The following is a 25,346-nucleotide window of genomic DNA, read 5'->3' as shown; positions in this document are numbered from 1 at the left end:
ATGGCAAATACTGGACTCCCTTACATTCCACTCAGGTGCAACCCAATTGCAGTTTCTGAGATCATTTCTCTTCTGCACCAATTCGCTGACTCCCTATCATCCTGGGCCTCTTAAAGCAGACATTTAGAATGAAGTGACCAGCTAAAGTGACAATATTAGCTGTTAGGGAGGAAACATTCATTCCTAACACTTATTAGATGCCAATCGGGGTCAATTAATTCACTTTTAGAGATAAATTTGAAAAAGAGTTACATGCCATAATTAAAATCTTATTTATTGATGTCCTGGTCTTGGTTGAATAGTCAATCTTTCTTTTAAAAACATATACAAGGGGAAGAATTGCTCTGTTGCAACGTGTTGCAAAATCACAAACCTCTTCTTTCTGAATGCGTTTACAATGCACCAACACATAGCGAGCTGAGCAATTCTTCCCCCACAGTAGTTCATTGGAATTGGATAAATACCTAAAGGGGAGAAAATTGCAGGGCTACGGGGAAAGAGCAAGGGAGTGGGACTAATTGGAGAGCTCTCTCAACGAGCCGGCACAAGTACGATGGGCCGAATGGCCTCGTTCTGTGCTGTAAGATTCTCTGATTCTATAACTGAAGAGGTGAAAGGAATAACTTAGCATTGCTTAAAATAGGGGATCAACAGGTGGTGGGGGTAGAGGCTAAATCCACGATGCAATAATCATAGGTAGACTCTATGTATAGGCTTAATGGGCCAAATAGTCTGTACTCGCTCCATACTTTATGTATGCTCTTAGAATAATTCACCAATAACTGATATGGTTTGAATCAGGGCACAAGCCCCTGGGCTGCCTCATTGCACGTGTAACGATTATTTTTTACTGGTAATGTTGAGATTTATGGATCTAGTCACTGGCAATTGCTAAGTGTAAGCAATCTAGTGATTATCAGTTAGCCCATATTTATGGCAGATAACTCTTAAATAAATTCGGACTTTCTTTTCGTACATTTTATGACTGAGAAATACAAACATTCATTGACTGCACAGCAGTAAGGAGGCACCGATCCAAACCTGGCATACTGCTTCATACAGTGGTTCTGGTGAAGGCGCTTAGCTCAAGCTGGCATGTACAGTACACACTGGGTAAAAGCATGCAGTTCACTCACATGTTCGGCTTCCTCAGTTTGCAAACTGGGTCCGCTTATACCCACCAGTGCGGAGCAATCCATACCTGAGAGCAAAAGGGGCTGAGTCGCGTCAACAGCAGATCCATTGGTATGTGTATGATCCCCACATCAGTGCTGACTTTTACACAGTGTATACTAAAGATTAGTGCCAATGATAAAAGTTAGTAATGCAACTTAAATCTGAAAACTACGTGCAATGCAGAAATGTAGGAAAAATAGGAAGCACCGCAGCATATTAGAGAGTGGGGCGTTGTACAGTGAGCAACCCTCAAAATCACTGGGCTCCAATTTTTTAAAAATTTGTTTATGGGATGTGGGCGTCGCTGGCAAGGCCAGCATTTATTGCCCATCCCTAATTGCCCTTGAGCAGGTGGTGGTGAGCCGCCTTCTTGAACCGCTGCAGTCCGTGTGGTGAAGGTACTCCCACAGTGCTGTTAGGGGAGGGAGTTCCAGGATTTTGGCCCAGCGACGATGAAGGATCGGCGATATACTGCCAAGTCAGGATGGCGTGTGACTTGGAGGGGAATATAACTGGAAAACAAGCTTAGTTAGTAAAATGCACTGGACTGTCAATTTGTGTAAATTAGAAAGATATGGCCCATACGTCAGTAATTTAATTAACGTGACTCGTTACAGGATTTCAAACATGGCTAAGCTAAAAGGGCCATCATTATTCTATTAGTGACATACGAAAGCTTTGTAATCAGAAGTGTGGCACGCAATATTTGCTGCTGACAGCTTCCACATTTATACATGACAGCTACATCGCAACGGTTTAAGTTGCAGCTGATAGTGCAGCTGCTACATCACACACAGTCTGCGGTCGACACGGCGGTGCTAAAGGCAAGGTTTTCCGAGCAAGCTGTTCCAAAATGAGAGCTCGTCTGAAAACTCCCTCAAAATAACCCAGGCCACAACCTGCTGCTGTGCTAACTACTGAAGTGTCAGCCTTGGCTCAGTGGTAGTGGCTCTTGCCTCTTCGTCAGCAGGCCGTGGGTTCAAGCCCTAATCCAAGGGGCTTGAGCATAAAATCTAGGCGTCACCTCAGCGATGTTACTGGGGGAGTGCTGCACTGTTGAAGGGGCTGCCTTGTGGATGACATTTTAAACTGAGGCCTTTTCTGCCTACTCAGTTGCACACAAGAGATCTTATGTAACTCTTTTGAGAACAGCTGGGGAATTGTCCACTTATCCCTCAGCTGCCGCTTAAAAAAAAAACAGATTTGGGATCTTCCTGTGCATTTGCCTACTTTAGCAGTGGCTACCCTTAAAAAGTATTTAACTGCCTGTGGAATGCTTTAAAATACCTCGAGGACATGAAAGGCACTATACAAATGCAAGTTCTTTCTTTCTTGCCAAGCTAAGCTTGTTTTCCAGTTTATCTCCAGCTTGAAGGAACATACTTTAAATTTGCTTTTAAGATCATTTTCTCAGGCGGCTCAGAAGTGCAGCGTGGCGGAGGAGCAATGTACTGCTCTGCTCAGTGGCCGGACGTAGTTCACACTTGTGACCTCCACGTACTGGATTCATGATCGCAGCCGCTCTGTTATACTGAACAGGGAATGTCCCCTTCACCACAGTGTGTGAGGGAACGTTAACCTGGGCTGATCTCGTGTATCCCCTGGGAGACCGTCAAATGTTGAAACAGAGAAGGGACCTTGTTAAAAAGGGGGAGGGGGGATTGGGGCACAATCTCACCCCTATAAATTCCCCCATTTCCCCTGATAGGTGTGAGCATTCGACCAACAATCTCAACCTATGCAACCCGGGTGCTGTTCCAGTACTCCGCCAACAGAGGGCAACTTTGGGTCAAATGGACTACACGCATCTTGTATGTACAAGAAACTCTTGATTTACCGGCACCTAAATAATCGGAAATCTCTGTTAACCGGCAAAATTCAGGAGTAGGTTCAGGTAAGTTTTACTTCATATTAGTGACTGTTCCTGGATCTGTGGCCGTGTAACCGGGGTTGCTGCACCTGTTGCTATGCAACAGGGACGCCTGGATCTGTGGCCGTGTACGGACTCTCGTACCTTTTACTATACCTCTCTGTAATCCAGACTTTTTGATAAACCGGCACCACACCGGTCCCGTCGGTGCCGGATAAAAAAGAGTTTCCTGTAAGTAGGTGAATGTGTGGCACACACTAAAAGTAACCAATACACAGTATCCTCCCAGTGGGCTATCATCGACACAAAACCTTGGCAGAAGATTTCCTCTGTTCATTGTAGCATCATCGTAAAGCTGTTCTTCTTCAATAGGTTTAGGATTTAATTACACAGAACAGACCCTCCCCCTCGTATTTGTGAAATTTTACTCTTAGGAAAGTGCCAACTTTTCCCTTGCATTTTGTGCTGAGATGAGCAGACATTTGGGATAATTGCCTCTTAAATTACACGCCCCACTGATGTAGACAGGATTGTGTTAATACTGGAAACCAAATGCGATACTCAAATGGTTCAATGAGCACAGATGAAGAGCAAAGTGAAATAGCCATTTGGAATTGTGAGGACTGGAGATGATATTTTCCTTTTGTACGTTTTATCGTTTGAAATGCTGCTCAGAAATTGTTACAGAAAAATCTTTGTGACTCCCCCAGCTCCGCCATTTTCACGAGGCTCCCTTTCAGATCTGCTGCTCAAGGATTTTTTTGAAATTACAGAAGTAGATTTTCAAATCCAGTCCAAAGCACTCTCGCTGTATACAGACACTGTCCTTTGTAGTGACTGCTGTGAAAGTCATTACGTGAACAGCCTCCCAATCAGTGGTGGCTTTAGCGACATCTATTTTAGTTAAACTAGATGGAGAAAAAATGTAGTCGGTTACTTTAACCTTTGAGCAGGTCCTTGGTCGATAAACTACATCATTAGTACAGAGGCACCCTGAATGACAAGGACTCGTTACTGATCTCTCAGCTGGTTATTCTGGTACACGACAGCTAATGCTTAAAGGTAGATACTTGATTAACAAAACGCTGCGTGACCTCCAAGAGATATTTACGTGTATTATGTTTTAAATTTCAAACTGGGGTCAGTTAGAATTCTCAAAGTCAGACTTTACAAAACTATTTTATGCTGCAGAAGGTGCTTGCTTAATGGCTCTTGGTCACATCTACAATTATGGACTGTCTGCAGGGGCGTACAAATTAGGTCTTTCCCCATCGATTTACAGCTTCCCTTCCCCGTAAGCGCTGCACGTCCTGCAGCCTCCTTTAGCTGTGAATTGAGCAAACCGTCGGCATCTGTAAGTACAGGTTAGGAAAGCAGCTGTGTGTTGAACTGAAAGATTGAGGCGTGTTGGCTTTGAAGTGGGATGACTGAACTTCAGTCGATATAAACTCGAGTTGATTGAAGCACGTAGCACATAAGAGAATTGGATATAGACTCGAAAAGGAAAGGCGCGCAGGGCTTTGGGGAAAGAGTAGGCGAGTGGGACTAATTGGAGAGCTCTTTCAAAGAGCCGGCACAGGCACGATGGGCCGAATGGCCTCTTTCTGTGCTGTATCATTCTATGATTCGCACAAGGGAATAAAAGCTTCTCTTTTATGATGGTATCAATAAAAGAACTTGCAGTTCTGTGGCGCCTTTCACAACCTTAGGACATCCCAAAGCGCTTTATAGTCAATGAAGTACTTTTTGAAGTGCAGTCACTGTTGTAACAGAGGTAGAACAAGGGGGGAGGTAATTTTAACCTAACCCTACCCCTTGGCGGGAATCTGACAGGATCAGTTTGGCCGCTCGTTGTACACCCTGCCTGTCAATGGAGCGTAAAATGGGCGGCCGATTTGATCCCATTACTTTCCCACCGGGCGGATTAGGCTAAAATTACCCGCTAGGTCTTATCGGCGTACATGTGGAAGTTTAGGGTGGATTCTGGATTCTCACTTTCTGGATGGGAAGTGGTGCTCGCAGGAAGCATATTATAGGCGCACATCCCGTGACTTTCTGGCCATTAATTTTAAACGGCCAAAAAAAATCAGGGGCTGTTGTGACTGTGATTTTCCATGATGCACTCCCTGGGAGCATGAATTGGCACTTCTGTGTTTTGCTTCCTATTGCACTGCAACCTACCCCCCCCCCCCCCCCCTCTCCCACCCGCCCGCCACCCCCCCTCCTCCCACCTGCCATTTACAAAGCCAGACAGAGTTCAGGGCTCCAGCACATCACCAAAATAACTCTGCATGTGGAACTGCTGAACTGTCGCAATGCATCTTTTCATGGACCATGGATCCTGGATCTTTTCCAATGGCAGTATACGATCTGTACAGAGCTGCAATGCAGAAAGGGCAGTGTCGATTTGTACTGGCAGACCGAGTGCTGAGATTGCCCGTGGCCAATAAAACAATAGCATGCACTAGTTCATATTGTGGGACATGGTTATTTATGTTTGTCTGCATTTTGCCTTTAGCAATATTGGGAAAAATAACAACATTTATGGTGGCACATCACGCCACTGAAGATATCTGTGCTGCATTAGTTATATTGCAATTGGAGTCAGCGTTCCAGTGGCAATGTTATAGTAAAAGGACATTATAAAAAAGATTTTCCCCATCAGTGGCTGTATGCCCTCAATAATGCTTCAGCTTTTCATCTGATTTCTCCTTCATGCATTGTCTACATGCCATTAATATGTCTATAGTGCTGTGCATTTTTGACAGGCACTCGCATTCGGATATTGGCCAGCCTGAAAATAATGCTGTAAATCTAAATATGTGCTTCAGAAGCCATTTTCTTGAGCCCAGTTCTGTCAAGCCAGCCAGTTTTCATTGTACTCACTTATTTGACCCACTTCTCTGCATATTAAACACGACCTCGTCGAATATGATACAGCGCTGCCTTGTGCTCAACATTCAGCTGCAACAGCAAACTGATTTAACGTGGACTGCTTCGTGATATTTCATTGCTAATCTCTTACTTTTTGAAAGTCAATAAATTCCATGCATACGAGTGTGAGTTTAATCATCACAGGGAGTTACAGCTGTGGGGGTCTCTCATTTAAAGCCAGTGCTGAAACGTTCAAAATTCCACATTTCCCTTTAAACAACACACTGTAGAAAAAACGATTTCTGATTTAGGAAGTTTAGGCGGCTCAAGTTCACCATTTTGTATAACTTGGCAAACTCCATAGACGTGATTTTAACCCTGCCGGCCTGGTGGGAATGGGCCGGGTGAGTGGTTAAAATGGCAGTCAGGCGCTTCCTGCTGCATTCCCGACGCGTTTCACGCCCGCTGTCATTTTAACTGTTTTCTGAGGCGTCAAGGCCGCCTGCCACTAAATCTCAGCTCTCGTAGGGAGCTGGCACAAGGGGGAGGCAAAGTGGCAACAAGTAATTATAGATAACAAATATTTTTGTTGACAACTTTAGATGAATGTTTCCGTGCAAAGTAAACACTGTTTGACCACGTGGAGTTCGGAGTTCAGTTTTGTGTATCCTTCCTTAGTTTTTTGGACTTTGACTGCAAGGGATAGCTCTGATCACCTGATACAGGAAACTTTCGATTTACCGGCACCTAAATAACCGGAAATCTCGGTTAACCGGCAAAATTCAGGAGTAGGTTTTACTTCATATTGTATTTGCCTTCTTCCATCTGTGCTGTGCAAGGGTGTGGCTGCAGCTGTTGCTAAGCTACAGAGACGCTTGAAACTTGAGGCCATTGTTCTACAGGTGCAACAGGGTTTGTTGCTTTATACAGAGCTGTCAGCTCTCCTTATCTTTCACTATAGCTTTCGGTTATCCGGAATTTTTGATGAACCGGCACCACGTCGGTCCCGTCCGTGCCGGATAAAAAAAAGTTTCCTGTACATGCTACTAAGTCATGAAGGCTGCTATGGTGGATTGCCGCATGATGGAAAGGCTGTGGAAGCTTTCTGATCAGCAGGTATTCATGTGCAAGGTGATTGGCATTACACACTAGCTTCCCATTAATGGAATGAATGAAAACTTATCTTGTTCACAAAATTGATGGGGTTCTCATATGAAGCTTTGAGTGTCACATACAGTCCATCAATTGCCCCTTACACCTGTGGGAACCCTGCCCATCTGTAGAACTGAATACCCCTCTCCCTATCTTTGTTTATCTAGTTCCATTGGGAAGGAAATGAACTGCACAGCCCTCAGTGTTGTGTATGTACCTTTAAGAGAATAACTGGTCTCAGACTGCAGTACCGGCAGTGACCACCCCTGTATAAAAGGCGCTAGAGAGCCTCTGTTGGTTGGTTTCGTTTATGCCTTTCACCAGTAAAGACTTGTTTGTTTCTCTCCTGCTAGTCCGTGTCTCAACTTAACACTGGCGATGAGTTAGAAACGAACTTACCTGCAACTCAGACTGGCTGTATCACTGCTTTTGATAATACATTAGAGGACTGGACCACGTATGTGGAAAGAGTCGAGGTATATTTCGAGGCAAATGAAATAGCGGAGGGGAAGAAGGCATCAATATTGCTAAACGTAATGGGCGCTAGAATGTACGGCCTATTGCGGGATCTGATTACTCCAGCCAAACCGAAGGCGAAGAGTTTTAACGAAATTGTTGCTGTTCTACAGGAGCACTTAAACCCTGCACCGCTGTTGATAGCAGAAAGATTTAAATTCCACAGGAGAACTCAGCACAAAGATGAGAGCAATGCTGAGTATCTTACGGAACTACGCAAGCTATCAAAGCACTGCCAGTTCGGAGCAGGACTGGCAGATACCCTACGGGACAAATTTGTCTGTGGACTCCTGAGTGAAGGAACACAGAAGAAGTTACTTGCAGAAAAAGAGCTGACGCTAGATAAGGCTTTCAGCGTGGCAGTATCGTATGAAGCAGCAGCCAGGGGAGCTGCAGAAATTCAACAAAAACCACAGGAATACGGCACCCACGAAATGACACGGGGATTTGCAAAATGTTATCGCTGTGGCAAAACTAACCATGACCAGAAGGACTGCTGGTCCAAAGACAAAATATGCAGACAATGCGGGAAGATTGGACACATTGCACGAGTTTGTAGGTCTGGGAAGAAGACCAGCGACAACAAAAAGGCTACTAAGGAACCGTACAAGAAAGTACAAAAGATGACGGACAGTAGTTCCGAAGACCAGATGAGCGATAGTGAATCCGAGAACAGGAGATTAAGCTGTCTCAAACTTCACAATGTAATCGCAAAAGAGGATCACCGAACCATTTGGGTCACCCTCACGATAGCAGGGTCCCAAGTTAAAATGGAATTGGATACAGGATCAGCGCTAACCGTCATGAATCGACGAGACTATGAGCGGCTATTTTCACACATACCCTTGAGAGAGACATCCATCGTCTTGACGACGTATACGGGGCAAAAAGTATACCCCAGAGGAAAAATAAGGGTGCCTGTCAAATACAATGGCAAGAAAATACGGAAATTGTATCTCTACATACTGCCAAATGGTGGACCACCGTTATTGGGACGGGAATGGATCAGGAAGATAAACTTAGATTGGCATTCCATTCATGCAATGACGGTGGACGGTAAAAAAGATGAAGACGTCACTCCTGGACGATTGTCAACAATCTTAGCTAACGCCAAAGAGGTATTTCAACAAGAACTGGGCACGTTTAAAGGCGTAACCGCCTCGTTAAAAATAGAAGAGAATGCAGTTCCCAATTTGTCAAAGCGAGACCGGTACCATATGCAATTCGTCCAGCCGTCGAGGCAGAGCTGGAGAATCTGGAGAAGGCGGGCGTGTTGTCTAAGGTCGACTGGAGCGAGTGGGCGACACCCATCATTCCTGTCATGAAGAAGACGTTAAGCAATAAGTCCGGAGAGCCAAGGAAGATTCGCATCTGTGGGGATTTCAAGGTGATGGTGAACCCTGTCCTTCACACAGTACAATATCCTCTTCCAAGGATAGAAGACATCTTCGCCTCACTGTCTGGAGGGAAGCGTTTTACAAAAATTGACCTAGCACAAGCATATTTGCAGATGGAGGTTGAAGAGTCCTCTAGGAAGTATCTCACGATAAACACTCACAAAGGTCTTTACCAGTATCATCGATTGGTATTCGGAGTAGCATCGGCTCCGGCGATATGGCAAAGAGCGATGGAACAAGTCCTGCAAGGGATTCCGGGGACTCAGTGTTACTTGGACGACATCCTTGTAACAGGTGAAGATGACAGTGAACACCTTAACAACCTAGAACAGGTGCTCACTAGACTACGGGAACATGGGCTGCGAGCCAACCGCCCCAAGTGCGAATTTTTTAAGAAACAGATATCGTATTGTGGCCACGTGATTGATGAAGAGGGGTTACATAAGTCCCCTGACAAAATTGAAGCGGTTGTTAAGGCCCCAGCGCCTGAAAATGTGTCGCAACTGAGGTCATTCCTCGGGTTGGTGAATTACTATCATAAGTTTTTGCCGAATTTGTCGACAATTCTGCATCCACTGAACGCCCTGCTACGAACGGGGGTAGCATGGAAATGGAGCGATGATTGTAAACGTGCTTTTCAGAAGAGTAAGGACTTAATCACTTCGAAGGAAGTATTGGCTCACTACAACCCAGCACTGCCAATCAGGCTGGCGTGTGATGCGTCTCCCTACGGCATTGGAGCGGTACTGTCACATAAATTCCTTGATGGTTTGGAGAGGCCGATAGCTTTTGCGTCACGCTCGTTAACTTCTGCCGAGCGTAACTACGCCCAGATTGACAAAGAGGCCCTCAGCCTAGTGTGGGGGGTGAAGAAGTTCAATCACTATCTGCACGGTCAAAAATTTACTCTACTAACCGATCATCAACCTCTTGTCTCCATTTTCAACCCTCAGAAGGGCGTACCGATAATGACAGCACAACGGCTGCAGAGATGGTCCCTTTTCCTAGGGGCACATCAATATGACATCGAGTACAGGGGAACTAAACAGCATGGAAATGCTGATGGATTGTCACGTCTACCGTTGCCGACGGTGGAAAAAGAAGACCTTGCAGTGGATCCAATGGAGTTATTCCACTCGACCATAGTCGAATGTCTCCCTGTGACGAATGCAAACATAGAAAAGGAAACACGGAATGACCCGACACTATCACGGGTCTATGATTTAATGGTGAAGGGATGGCCAGCACATGGCGAACCACTGCTGCCAGCATTTTCGCCAAGAACAGCTGTCAGTGTGCAGAGGAACCTTGATGTGTGGATCCAGAGCAGTAATTCCACCTAAGTTGACGGATAGAGTGCTCAATGAGCTTCATGAGGGTCATCTGGGTGGGGTAAAAATGAAGAGCTTAGCCAGAGCGTTTGTGTGGTGGCCGGGAATCGATAGAGAAATCGAAGAGATGACCAAGAGCTGTGCAGGATGCCAGAAGGTCCAAAACGCCCCACCACAAGCTCCTCTGCATCCATGGGAGTGGCCCTCATCTCCATGGCAAAGGGTGCACATTGATTTTGCTGGTCCCTTCGTGGACTCGATGTTTTTAATTGCGGTGGATGCACATTCAAAGTGGCCAGAGGTAATAAAAATGTCCTCAACCACCACGGAAAAAACTATCGCAGTTTTACGAACTGCACATTCTCCCCGTGTTTGTGTGGGTTTTCTCCGGGTGCTCCGGTTTCCTCCCACAGTCCAAAGATGTGCGGGTTAGGTTGATTGGCCATGATAAAAAAATTGGCTCTTAGTGTTAGGGGGGATTAAATACGTGGGGTTACGGGGATGGGGCTTGGGTGGGATGGCTGTCGGTGTAGGGACCGGGTGCTAGGGTTTGGATGATCAGCCATGATCTCGTTGAATGGCGGAGCAGGCTCGAAGGGCCGAATGGCCTACTCCTGTTCCTATCTTCTATGTTTCTATGAACCATATTCGCCAGGAATGGGCTGCCTGAACAGATTTGCTCTGACAATGGACCACAGTTTGTGTCTGAAGAGTTCCGGAGGTTCTTAAAGAACAATGGTGTTAAGCATTACACATCTGCCCCATATCATCCAGCCACTAATGGATTGGCCGAGAGGTTTGTCCAAACATTCAAGAAGGCTATCAAGGCAATGTGTAATGAAGATATACCCCTACAACACAAGGTGGATAACTTCTTGTTTGCCTACCGGAATGCGACACATGCGGTTACCAACCAAACTCCAGCCATGATGTTCTTCAATCGAAGACTACGATGCCGCTTGGATTTGGTTAAGCCAAACGTACGAAGAGATGTGGAGAACAGGCAGTTTCAGAATATGAATGAAAGGCCGACCAGGAGTTTTAAGATAGGTCAACCAGTTTTGGCCCGGGACTACCGCACTGAGAAATGGCAGCCAGGAACGATTTGTACACGACAAGGACCTCTCATGTTTACCGTGGACGTTGGGGAGAGCATTGTAAGACGCCATGCTGACCAGATTCTAGAGTCACTGGAAAACGTCAACTCCACACCACGATCTGATACACCTGGTAATGAAATCGACGTTCCAATTGCAGCTACCGCAGAACCGGTGATATTGGAAGCAGATGAACCAAACAACGACATTGATTCCGACTCAACATTGCCAGAAGAACCTGATACTCCAAAGAGGCGTTATCCAGACAGAATCAGGAAGCCTCCTCAAAGACTGAACTTATAATTGCTTAAACTTAACCAATGTATCTAGCAACAGTAATTGTGATTGTAATTCGTTATCATTAGTTGTTAAATGAATGTTATGTACTGTTTATCTAAAAGGGGAGGCATTGTTGTGTATGTACCTTTAAGAGAATAACTGGTCTCAGACTGCAGTACCGGCAGTGACCACCCCTGTATAAAAGGCGCTAGAGAGCCTCTGTTGGTTAGTTTCGTTTATGCCTTTCACCAGTAAAGACTTGTTTGTTTCTCTCCTGCTAGTCCGTGTCTCAATCATTCACGGACTTAACACTCAGAATAGAGTATCAGTGATCTTCTTTCTACAATAGGGAGCTGCTGCCTGATTAATGCAGTGAAGGACTCCAGATGCTGCCTGGAAGGATCCAGCGGCAAAGAAATTCAAGGCAGTGGTAACTTTGATTGGTACAGATAGTGCTAATCTGCTCGTGGAACTTGGTTGCAGACATATCTCTCTGATTGCTGCCGAGGAGAATCACAGACATCTGAGGTACTGACGCGCAACAAAGTCTACGTAAGGACTTCTTCGTTTGCAAACCCCGCTGAGTGGGTATCTATATGTCAGAAAGAAATGCTTACTGTAATGTCTCACTCTGGGTGCCTCCAATCTAGCCTCTACCTCCTCCTCCTCCTCTTTATAACATAGGAATAGAGGAATGCCCACTGAGAAATCCATGTCCCAGTCCAAAACTGCAATTTTTGCAGAACTAACTAAAAGTTTCAGCACAATCCCTGGTAGAACTCTAAAACCATTTAACATGCAGGCAAAGTAACACCAATCTTCAGTTGCAACACACAAAATGGCCTCTTCAATGCGCTATCCAGCCCAGGGATAACTCAGTGGTGCTCATACCAACACTTATAGTGACGGTAAAAATCTGGGGCGGGTTTGGGGTGGAAGTCGGGCAAAATGGGTTGGTGGGGTTAGCTACGTCTACTTTACTGCATTATGTTGCGAATATAACCCAACTACACTGCTAAGTGCATAAATCCGTATTTATATCCCTTAAACTTATAACAGGAAACTTGCACAGTGGCATAGAAATCATAGAAATTACAGCACAGGCCATTCAGTCCATCGTTTTTGTGCTGATGCTAGATCAGCTGGAGTTGTTCACTCTGAACCTATTTTCTTGTCCCTTTCTTGGAGCCTTTTCTATTCAATTTAAAAATACTTAGGTAATTCAATTTCAAGCAATGTTATAGGCTCTGCCCGAGCAGCCACTTGTGATGAAGCATTCCAAGTTCTGTGTAAAAAAAAAAAGAACTTCTTCTAACTTACCCCTTCAGCAGAATGATACCGGGGCTCGGAGGGTTCCATTATGAGGACAGGTTGCATAAATTTGGCTTGTATTCCCTGGAGTGTAGAAGACTGAGGGGTGATCCGAGCAAGGTGTTTAAAATGTTAAAAGCATTCGCTAGGGTAGATACAGAGAAACTATTTCCTCTGATGGGGGGGAATCAAGAACGAGGGGACATAATCATAAAATTGGAGCTAGGTCATTTCGGAGGGAAATCAGGAAGCACTTTTTCAGACAAAGGGTAGTAGAAATCTAGAATTCGCTCCCCCAAAAGGCCGTGGATATGGAGTCAAATGGAACTTTCAAGACTGCAATCGATAGATTTTTGTTCGGTAAGGGTATCGAGAGATATGGAGCAAAGGCGGGTAAATGGAGTTGAGGCTCAAATCAGCCATGATCTAATTGAATGGTGGAACAGGCTTGATGGGCTGAATGGCCTCCTCCTGTTCCTATGAAGATTTTTATGCTAGAAATAGCAATAGGTAGTAAATATTTTCATAAGCCTCTCACACAGAGACCAGCGTAAACCTTTCCCCATTCGGCTTTTATTTATATTTTAGGTTTAATTTATACATTGTCTCCACTTATAATGAAATAATCTTTTCTTTAAGAGGAAGCGAACAAAGTAACACACCCCTTTACTCCTGACCTTCCAGTCATAGAAACATAGAAGATAGGAGCAGGAGTAGGCCATTTGGCCCCTCGAGCCTGCTCCGCCATTCAATGCGATCATGGCTGATCATCCAAATTCAGTACCTGGTCCCTGCTTTCTCCCCATACCCCTTGATCCCTTTAGCCTTAAGAAATATATTCAACTCCTTCTTGAATATATTTAATGAATTGGCCTCTACTGCCTTCTGTGGTAGAGAATTCCACAGGTTCACCACTCTCTGGGTGAAGAAATTCCTCCTCATTTCTGTCCTAAATGGCTTACCCCTTATCCTTAGACTGTGACCCCTGGTTCTGGACTTCCCGACCATCGGGAACATCCTTCCTGCATCTAGTTTGTCCAGTCCTGTCAGAATTTTATAAGTTTCAATGAGATCCCCTCTCATTCTTCTAAACTCCAGCGAGTACAAGCCCAATCGACCCAATCTCGCCTCATACGTCATTCCTGCCATCCCAGGTATCAGCCTGGTGAATCTTCGCTGAACTCCTTCCATGGCAAGAACATCCTTCCTCAGATAAGGCGACCAAAACTGCACACAATACTCAAGATGTGGTCTCACCAAGGCCCTGTACAACTGCAGCAAGATATCCTTGTTCCTGTACTCAAACCCTCTCGCTACGAAGGCCAACATACCATTTGCCTTCTTAACCGCCTGCTGCACCTGCATGCTTACCTGCAGTCCTGCGGTTCTAGCTATCACTCAAAGAGACACAGCTTCACAAAATATTTTAATGTACTTCGGCTTTCTACAAAAGACTGTGAACTTAACGTACAAACTTCAGCTAAGTGCCACAATGTAATTTTGTGCTGACTCGTGAACGAAGATACTCCACTGCTATCATCTGACTACAATGCTTACTACATTATGACAGGACCAATGTATGTAAAGTCACTGATACATAGGTTTGATTGGCATTACTTCTCAAATGCAGTGTTGACAGGTTTGGCTGCGTTAGCAGAGCGCGGCAATCAACTTTAGGTTGTCGTATCTCACTGCTGTTGCGATGAAGTTCTAACATATCCAAGGGATGAAGAATTCTACCTGTTAAAATGTCTTCTTTTCCATTCTGATTTAATTTTCTTTATAATTAGATCTGTTTCCTTAGCAGAAATCGCCATGAGAACTCTATAGTTTAGGTACTCACACCCTTGGCCCCGAGTTCTGGCTCTGTTTCCTAACACTGTCCATTGTCATTGAGCCCAAACTCCTCCCTTTGTCTTTGGGCTAGTGTTTGGATGGTGTTGTTGGTTAGGTTTCACAGCCTTCGACTCCAGCCCGAACTGGTGGGTTGAAAGTCTCCTGTTGGCTGTAATGGTCCAAATTGACAGGTGTTTGGATAGTTTCAACACAGCGCCTCATGGGCACAAACCTACAGCACAGGACTGGCTGTGATTGGAGGAAACAAGCAGAGGTCAGTGATATGTGGACAGAAATTTACCTCCATCATAAAACCTAGAGTATATGGATGGAGCTAGCCAGCCCTTTGCAGTGTTTAATTTCAGGTGAACTGTTGCATTCATCAATGGGAGAGATGTCTATGCTGAGGAACAAACATTTTCTACTGTTGGTTAGATGGTTAGCATTTCAAATATCAACCATCCATATGGCAAAAGCACCAAGTGGTGTCAGTCCTGTGCTGTGGACTTAGAGTCACAGAATGATACAGCACAGGAGGCCATTCGGCCCATCGGGTCCTGTGCCGGCTCTTTGAAAAAGCTCTCCAATTAGTCCCACTCTCCCTGCTCTTTCCCCATAGCCCTGCAAATGTTTCCACTTCAAGCATCTATCCAATTCCCTTTTAAAGTTACTATTGAATCTGCTTCCACCACCCTTCCAGGCAGCGCATTCCAGATCACAAAAACTCGCTGTCCATGAGATACGGTGTTGAAAATATCCAAACCCTTTTCAATTTAGATCACTACAGCTGACTGGAGACATTCCGTGCACCAGTCTGGGCTAGATTTGAAGACTAACCCACAACACCATCTAGTTACTGCCCCCAAGGCAACTTGCATTTTTATTGTGCCTTTAATGTAGAAAGAAGTCACAAGGCTCTTCAGAAATAGGCATAGTGAAATGGACAAAGTGGACAGAGGAACATTTGTTAAAGTGATCAATGTGATTTCTAGCCATTATTATCCGAACAGCTCCTCGGCATATACGGGGGGAAATATTTTGTTACAATGATGGGCACAACAGTTTAAATTATCCATAACTATGTGCTTATTATTAAGGGGAGCAAGAAAATTTTGGGGAATGAACAGCTCTTCACTCTCATATTTAACGGAACAGAACACACGAGCTAGCACTAACCTCAGGTCTGGTAAGGCACAGAGCGGATGGAGTACAGAGTTATCCCTACATTATCTGAACAATTGTCCCTTTACTTCAGCTGAGCTCTCTCTACGGAATCAACATGTCTTCTTTACTGCCCATACTTTTCAACTAAGATCGTGCATTAATGCTAAATAGCTGAATCTAGAGACAGTGGGTTTACTGTAGACTCATGGAGGGTGATTTTGCCAGCCCTGAGGAGGCGGGTTTGGAGGCGGGACTGCCGGGAAAATGGCAGAATCTGGGGGCGGGTACCCATCCCGCCCCCAACCTGCCTCCGTGCCATCTTCCCAGGAGGCGGGTACCCGACCCACACCGGGTCCCGTCTCCTGGAGGCGGGAAGAGGATCACAGTCATTTAACTGCCTATTAACAGGTAGTTAACAGGTAGTTAAGAGGATTATCCCCATTTTTCCAACAGAAGTGCGGGCTTCCCGACGTCGGGAAACCCCGCCAGGATCAGCGAGGCGAGCAGTGGGTCTGCGGGGGTCGGAGGGGTCCAAAAGTGCGCTGTGGAGGTGAGTGATGGGTGCAAGTGTGGAGAGGTAAGTATGTGAGGTGAGTGAAAAGTGTTAGAAAAAGTTTACTTACCTTTGTTTCTTCCTGCAGGCTTCAATCGTTGGGGAACCAGAGGCTCCGGCATCTCCACGGCAGAGATGACAGAATGGCTGCTGCATTCTCCGATGCAACAACCACCTGCTTTCTGCTCAGGAAACAGGTGTGGTGAGCCTTGAGTACAAGAACTCACCAAACAACAGATTGTCAGTGTTTGACAGCTTCACAGAGCTGTCAAACAATGACAACTCATCTGTCAAAAATTTTTGACAGATGAAATGTCATACGCTGACATTCTCTGTCACTGGCTTTCCCTTAATTGGTCTGCTAAGTCCGCTGGACGGGCTTAACAAGGTCAATCAAGGGAAAATAGCGTGGGTTGGTCAGATGTCGATGGAGGTGGGATTGAAACCTGACAAGCAGCAGCCCCGCCTCCAACGCGCCCCCATTGGCAAAATCAACCCTATGGAATTTCAAAGAGAACACTTAAGAGCCAACAGAGAAAGGATAGCATCACTTCATCTGGCAGTGCTACTTTAAAAAAACATGTTTTTTATTCGTTCCCTGGGATGTGGGTGTCGCTGGCAAGGCCAGCATTTATTGTCCATCCCTAATTGCCCTTGAGAAGGTGGTGGTGAGCCGCCTTGAACCACTGCAGTCCGTGAGGTGAAGGTAATCCCACAGTGTTGTTAGGGAGGGAGTTCCAGGATTTTGGCCCAGCAACGATGAAGGAACGATATATTTCCAAGTCAGGATGGTGTGTGCACATTAAGGATGTTGATGCCAAGGAATGAAACTCCCCATTTCAAGTACTTAGTGTCAGCATCATCCACTCCAAGGTCATGTACAGCACAGGCAGATATGGAATTAATCCACCTCCATTCTACTCCAATCTCAACCTCAGAAAAAGACCATTTACATTTTGTTCATGTCTCGCACCAGGCATCCTATGGCTTCTCCGAATGAGATTGCCAGTAAGTGCTGGACTGAGACGGTCCAATGTCATTTCACTTGGACCATTGAAGCCAACAGACAGAGGAAACGTTCATCTGATAGTCTAGGCTGGAGTTGAGCTGAGAGTCCCAGAGGTGAAATGTGCCTAACTTGTATCTAATCCGCTGCGTCACCCAGTTCCCAGCTGTACTGGATTTAAAACGAGGTATCCTTTTGTGGTATATAACACGATGGGGTGAATTGCCCCGGGGTTTGCCCGCTCATCCGCTGTAACTTCGGTGGAAGAGCCGTAGAAACTCTGGGAAAATGACACAAGTGCAGCTAATGCCGGATGAGTGTGAAAACCCCGGGGATATGAAATCGAACAGACAAAATTGACGGGCAGGAAAAGTCCAGCTGGTCCATCCATCTATAATGTGAATTGGTATAGTGTATGATACTGACAGTCCTTTCTTAAGGGAGATGGGGAACAAACAGACATTTTACTTTCTGCTCCCATTAATTAATATGTTCTAATCCTTTAAACAATTAGTAGACATTGATACACACCATGAGTGACCAACTAAATGACCTCCTCAATTCTCCTTGTGGATTTCTTTGACATTGTTACCGCATATGGTTTGGGAATCGTTGTGTGAAGCACAGCACTCATTTAAACTGAGCCAAAGTTAAAATCTGACGAAAGGTCATCGACCTGAAATGTTAACACCCCACCTTCCTCTCCTACATAGATGCTGCCTGACCTGCTGAGTGCTTCCAACATTTTCTGTTATTTAATATCTGGCTATTTTGAGCAATTGCGTAATGTATTATCACATGGTTTGTCACATGGTTTAGTATGAGCATGCTCAGTTACTCTGGCCGAGTAAAGCAAGCACATGGACTAGCAACTCATCCTGGCTCTGTCCTTCATTTGTTCTACCCACATATATTACAGTTTTGGCGACGAGAATGGGACCCCAAAGCTATTTTTAAGGATCATGGAAGGACACAGTGTTCAACCTTCGAGTGGAAAAGTTTAAGGTACACAGGTAGCGTGCTGAGTCACTGTTCGACGGGATCAGAACAATCATGGCCGTGCCTACGGGATTCATCAGACCGAGCTCGCGATCCATTCAGTTCTTACATTGAGCGGATGGAGGTTTATTTTAAGGCCAATAACATTATTGAGACTGAAGGTGCAGAAGAGATTGTTCAAGCTCAAAATAAAGCAATTCGTGAACGTGAAAAAGCAATTTATCTAACGGAAATCAGGCCAGATGTCTTCGGAAGGTTGACAAACCTACTCGTGCCAGGGAAAGCGAAGGATGTTTCATTTGAAGACATTGTTGAGAAACTCGAGAACCATTTCGACCCAAAGCCATTAGAAATAGCAGAGAGCTATAAGTTTGGTACCAGAAACCAAAAACAAAATGAAACCATCAGTGAGTACATTGTAGGGGCATATTTGGGTTGTGCCCCTTTGGGGCGCTAACTTCGCCGGGGTGCTACTGGAAGTTCCCCGCCTCCCTCTTGGGGCGCTGCGAGTGAATATCGCTGCGTAGTACTGTAGGCCTTCCTCCCCTTATTAAAGGGGAGGGGGCTAGTGCAGCGCGACCCAGGGCCCAGCTGGGCCACCAGGGATCGGAGTACCGGCAAAAGAGCCGGCACTCAAGAGAAGTGCCGGGCTCACGGAGTGTAGCCGCCACCCCGCGGGGGAGGGCGGCTGCTCAGGAGGCCGGAGACAGCAACGGGAGCAGTGCTGGCAGGCGGCCAGCAACAAAAATGGCTGTCCGGCACCTCCTGTTTAATTTGCGCCGCCCCAGCCGCGAGTAGGCCCCCTTGACCCTGTCAGACATAGCACCCGGCGGTAAGTCAGGGGGCGCTACCGAAGATCGCGGCCGGGGGGCGAGCGGGGTGCTGCGCACGCCGATGACATCATCGCCGGAGGCGCAGCGCTGCGGGGTGCTAACGATTACCTCCGCCGCTACCCTCCCGCTGAATTTTGTGGGAGGCGTTAGCACCGCCACGCCCGGGCGCTAGTTGCTTTGCGCCCCGTTAGCGCGGAAGCGCAAATCAACCGAATTTTTCCCCGTGGCTCTTAAAAACCTGTCTTTGCATTGTAACTTCAACACATTTTTGGATCGTGTGTTGCGAGATAAGATTGTGTGTGGACTGGTGGATGAGCACGCACAGTCCAAGTTCCTGAACACTCCGAACCTAACGTTTGACATAGCATGAAAAATTGCCCTATCTATGGAGATGGCCTCTAAGAATGCTAGGGAGCTCCGTCCAACTCAAGTGACTAGTGCAGCTGAGGTCTACAGTCACAAAGCCACCGCCAAACCTAGAGCTGTGAGACCAAGTCAAGAGCATGTCGGTGAGAGCAGTTCAGTGAACTGTTATCGCTACAATGGAAATCACTCACCACAGTCCTGCCAATACAGAAATGCAAAGTGTTTTCACTGCCAGAAGCAAGGCCATATTTCAACAGCTTGCAGAGCTAGATCTAAAGCAGTAAGTAAGAACCATTCTAGTGGCAATGCAAAGCTGCGACAACAAAAGGGAGGAATTCACGATATTGAAGTGAACACACCTGATGTTGAAGAACTAGGCATCTACAGTATTTATGCCACTAGCAACAACACCAGCAGTCACGAGAAAGACTTCCGTACAAAACTTTTGATCAATGAGCAATATATTGATATGTGTATCGACACAGCGGTGGACTGCTCTATCATGAGTAAGGACACATATGAGAGTAAGTTTAATCAAATACCACTTACAAAGAGTACCGTAGAGTTAAAAGCCTACTCCGGAGAAATCCTAGAGACATATCGACAAATGGAATGTAAAGTTTAACATAACGGCCAGTCAGTAAAGCTGCCTATTATTGTAGCGAGCAACCACATCAGGCCAATTCTCATGGGCAAAGACTGGTTGAGAAAGTTAAAACTAGACGAGAAAAACATCTTCAGTGTAGATGCTTCAAAGAAGTGACTCAACACAATGCTGAACAAGTACGAAAGCATGTTCACAGACGGTTATGAGGGCATCACTGGGTATGACCGTGCATATCCACATCAAGTCCAACGCGAAGCCTGTCTATTGTAAGGCAAGGCCGGTCCCCTATGCATTGAAAAGTCAGGAGGAGGAAGAGCTAGAGAAGCTGAGAGAATGGAGTGCTAGTAAAAACTGACAAAAGTGAATGGGCTACCCTGATTGTGGTAGTGCCCAAAGCAGACCACTTGTGCGGTGACTACAAAGTTACTATCAACCAAACAGTTGACGGTGAGCAGTACCCGTTACCTACACCACAAGATTTGTATGCAGCACTGTCCGGGTCAAAGGTTTTCTCCAAGCTTGACCTGTCGTAAGCCTATGCTCAGCTGAATGTTGACAAAGAAAGTCAACAGTATCTCATTATCAACACACACAAGAGGCTGTACTCATACACCAAGCTGCCATATGGTGTAAAGTCCCCCCCCCAAATCTTTCAGGCTATGATGGATAAGATTTTGCAAGGAATTCCAAATTGCTTATGCAATCAAGACGATGTGCTGATTGCAACAAGCAGCGAGGAAGAAAATCTAGAAGTGTTAGATTTAGTGCTTCAAAGGTTGAATTCCCACAATATCAAATTGAAAAGGAGCAAATGTGCTTTTGTGCAGCCCGAGGTTGTGTACCTTGGTCTGAAAGTTGATGCAAATGGTTTGCAACCAGTTAAGGAAAAGGTTGATGCTGTCAGCAATGCTCCAAAGCCACAGAACGTGTCTGAGTTAAGATCTTTCCTTGGAATGGTCCAATAGTACACACATTTCCTACCCGAGTTAGCGACTATGTTAGCTCCACTGCACGAGCTCCTCAAGAAGGATGTCCAGTGGAAGTGGACAAAAGCGCAACAGAAAGCTTGCGACGCTTGTAAGAGAAGTCTCTCTAGCGATGCTCTACTTGTGCACTACGACACAGAGCGTTAGCTTAAGTTAGCGTGTGATGGTTCTAGCTATGGGGTGGAAGCTGTCATAAGCCACGTTATGGATGACGGCTAAGAGAAACCAATTGTGTTCGCATCGTGAACCCTCACAAAGAGCAAAAGAAGCTACATGCAAATTGAAAAGGAAGCACTCGCCATAGTGTTTGGAATCAAGAAATTCCCACAGTTCCTGATCGGCAGAAAGTTTACCCTGATAACCGATCACAAACCGCTCCTAGCCTTATTAGGGCTCAAATCTCCATCCCTGCAATGCCGTATCAAAACTGTAACATTGGGCAGTGTTGTTGTCACAATATGACTACACGATTGAATATCACACTTCAAAGCAAAACACAATTGCAGATGTCTTATCCAGGTTGCCACATGAAGACTCATATGTTGGGAGTGAAGGTGAGATTTTCATTCTAGGTGCAGTTGACAAAGACTTTCCCATGAATACAACTGAGATTGTAAATGAGACTGAAAAGGACTCAGTACTGAAAAGAATGTATGAAAACACCTTGAATGGATGGACTGATCAGTGTATGGACACTGAATTGAAACCATTCCAAAACCATCGTATTGAATTGTCTTGTGAGCAAGGTTGTATTAACTGGGGAAACAGAGTGGTGGTACCTACTTCTTTGAGAGATAGAATTCTGGTCGAACTTCATACTGAACATCCAGGGATCGTCAGTATGAAATCAATTGCAAGAAGCTTTGTTTATTGGCCTGGATTGGACAGTGATCTTGAATCACTTGTCAGCAAATGTAGCGTTTGCCAAAACGGCAGAAACAAACCACCCAAAACTCCGCTACAAGCCAAGTAGACCTTTTCAGAGAGTACATGTAGACTTGTGAGAAAGCAAATGATTATTTCCTGATACTTGTAGATAGTCACTCAAAGTGAAACACATGGGCTCAAATACTATAATTGAACGCACCATAGATGAGTTGAGGTCTATCTTTGTATGTCATGGCTTACCCGAAGAGCTTGTTTCTGACAATGGCCCTCAGTTCCGTTCTGCTCTATTCCATGAAATGGAACGGTATCAAACACATTCTCATTCCACCATATCATCCAGCTTCAAACGGAGCAGTCGAAAGATCAGTCAGAATAGTAAATGAAGCTCTCAAAAAGCAAGTGTTGCAGGGTTGTTCGGGACTCAGCATGAAGCAACATTTGGCAAATTTCTTGCTGAAGTACAGAACTACTCCGCACACCATAACTGGATATACCCCAGCAGAACTCTTGATGAACAGGAGATTGAGAACATGATTGAGTCTTGTTCAACCCAGTTTGGCCTCAAGAGTTGAACAGAAACAGTTGAGTCAGAAACGTTATTATGACACCATAATACAGAAAGAATGCAGTTTCAAACCAAATGAGTGTGTTTGTGTTCTCAGTCCCCCTGGCAAGTCGAGTTCACACAAGTGGGATATAGGAACCGTAGTAGAGGTTGGTGGAACCAAGAGATATTTGGTTGAGATTGGTGACAACATCCAAAGTGTTCATGTAGATCAAATGATCTCTGCTAGAGATGAACCAAGTCGTGATCTTGAACCACTTGATCATGAACTCATACATGAGTTTGACTCAGTTCAGACTTCAGAAACAGAAGTACCAGGTTCAAACAAGTCTGAGATAGAAACAGAAACATCTTTGAGTTTGGAACCAGAACAAAACAGCCTGAAAATTGGTTCAACACCCAAACCTTCTGTAAGGAGATCAGGAAGGCTCCACAAACCTGTCATTAAACTGGATTAAAGTTCATTTAAAAGAACAAAAGCCAGGAGTTTTTGTTATGTGGTACATGCAATGCTGGGAAAGGTGGGACCAGAGTTTTGTTGTATTTGAGAGGGGAATACATACACTTTTTTTTAAAGGGGAAAGCAGTGTAATGTATTATCACATGGTTTGTCACATGCTTTAGTATGAGCATGCTCAGTTTGCTTTGGCCTAGTAAAGCGAGCACCTTGACTAGCGACTCATCATGTCTCTGTCCTTCATTTGTTCTACCCACATATATTACAGGTTGTATTCCGGTACCCTTAAGCTCCTCTGTTGGTGGTTCACTGGCATTCTCAGCCCTTTGTTGTTGAGCACAACACATCTTATTATCATAGCTCTCTTGCAAAGAAACACACTGGACAGAAAATGCTCGCTCGTGTACGAGTTGTATGTGTGTTGTTTGCTACTTATCCTAATTGGGAGGACATGAAACATACTCTGGTTACCCATCTTTATTTTAAATATCAAGCATGGCTGGATTTGTTTTTTTTGTATCTTGTGGAATATTTAGAATACAAGCTATCTGGACAATTAGCTAGTTTTTATTTTGAATAGACTGCAGTGTAACAGCAACGATGTAGTCTGGGCACCGGGATCAGTGTACACCATGTCATGGACCTTTTTAATAATGTCCCCATGTTATTTATTTTCTTGCCTGGGAACCAACAAATCAGGAGTTTGAGCGGAGGGAATATTTGCTCTGGCTGCTACACGTGGTAACATTGTGGATGCATTTGGAAATGTGAGATTATGCTGTCGCTATACAGTGACAGGAGCAATGCCTCCCCCGGGGTAGGAAACGGATCAATATCTTGTCACATCTGAGTATCACCGGCGTCGTCTCTTTGTCTCTCATTCAACTGTGCTCCGCCTCGCAAGTGATATCAAACAATACTACTGTAATTAGAAATAGCTTGTAGCAATGGAGCGGCCCTAAGTGTATCACAGGCTGGTACTGGACCTTTAAGAGTGGCATTTTTGTGCTGGTATATCAAGGATCAAGTTTGCATAAAATAGGTGGTAAAATGAATTAGGGGGCAGTCCTGAAGCACTACACTTCTCCCTCCAAGATCAAGGTTTGAACCTAGCCTAGACAATGGGGATAAAAGCTGCTGACTGTTCGCAGGTCACAATGAGTCCGGATAGTTTCATTGTAGCAAGGGTTAAGGAGCTCCACTCTACTGCGAGCCTAGCAGGACAGCTCAACTAGAAAGGAATGATAAAGGACAAATGAAATGTCAAGGCAGTTAGTAAGCCCAAGAACTATTGAGCCAGCAGAGCCTGTTTGCTCTAAATCAGCAGCCTGCAGCTATACAACTGCCAAGCGATAACAGCAAAGAGCAAATCATTATAGGAAGCCTAATGCATTCAGAACATTCATTGTAAGCAAAGAATTGAGAAGGAAAGGGCGGAAAGCAAAGCATGCTGGGATGACTCACACAGGGCCATACCAGACTGTGAATGTCTGCTCATATCCGCCATCATAACCAGGGTCCCAGGAGGCATTAGCAGAGGTCATCGTGGCTGTGACTCGAACGTTGGTTGGAGCGTGTGGACTTGTGCCTGCAAAGAAGAAAAAAAAAGTGACAACTTACACAGCACACAGTCATAGTTTATCTTACCTATAAAATCCCTCATCATGACATTGATAATACATGAGATCTGACGTCATGCTTACTGTTTTCTAGATTTCTAATTGAGAAACCAAAGAATGCATTCTCTCAAACATCCGGGAAATAAATCGGGAAGTTGATAGTTAAAAGGGTAGGTAGGAAGAACCTTCTTACCCAACGAGTAATAGAGCTGTGGAATAACTTACCAGGGAAAACCTTTGAAGCAGAACGCATATATGGGTTTAGAAGATAATTAGCTACATTGCTGGAGAGAAGAGATTGTGGAATATGGTACAAGATTAGGGATAGGCTTGTTGGGCCTAATAGGCTTTTCCTGGTCTTTTGTCTTGCTTTATTTATTGGATTAATTAATTGGATTTCAGACCAGAAAGTAGACAATATAGAGTTACTATTAGCAATGTTTCCTGATCAGTGCTATTAGATC

The 25,346-nt window shown here is 45.1% G+C and overlaps 1 protein-coding gene across 1 annotated transcript in view; it reads right to left on the bottom strand.

Annotated features, from left to right (window-relative positions):
- Positions 1 to 25,346, bottom strand: part of igsf9bb (immunoglobulin superfamily, member 9Bb) — an 831,812-nt gene that overhangs the window by 63,719 nt on the left and 742,747 nt on the right. Inside the window, exon 12 of the mRNA XM_085967995.1 lies at positions 24,740 to 24,851. Coding sequence (XP_085824121.1) covers positions 24,740 to 24,851 — 112 coding nt within the window. The remainder of the gene's footprint in view (positions 1 to 24,739; positions 24,852 to 25,346) is intronic.

Source organism: Somniosus microcephalus, chromosome 26 (assembly GCF_052327205.1).
Source record: "Somniosus microcephalus isolate GS21.2 chromosome 26, FLI_Smic_1.0, whole genome shotgun sequence".
Classification (NCBI taxonomy): domain Eukaryota; kingdom Metazoa; phylum Chordata; class Chondrichthyes; order Squaliformes; family Somniosidae; genus Somniosus; species Somniosus microcephalus.
The sequence above is the reverse complement of the archived record's forward strand: the minus strand, read 5'-3'. Positions and strand labels throughout refer to the sequence as shown.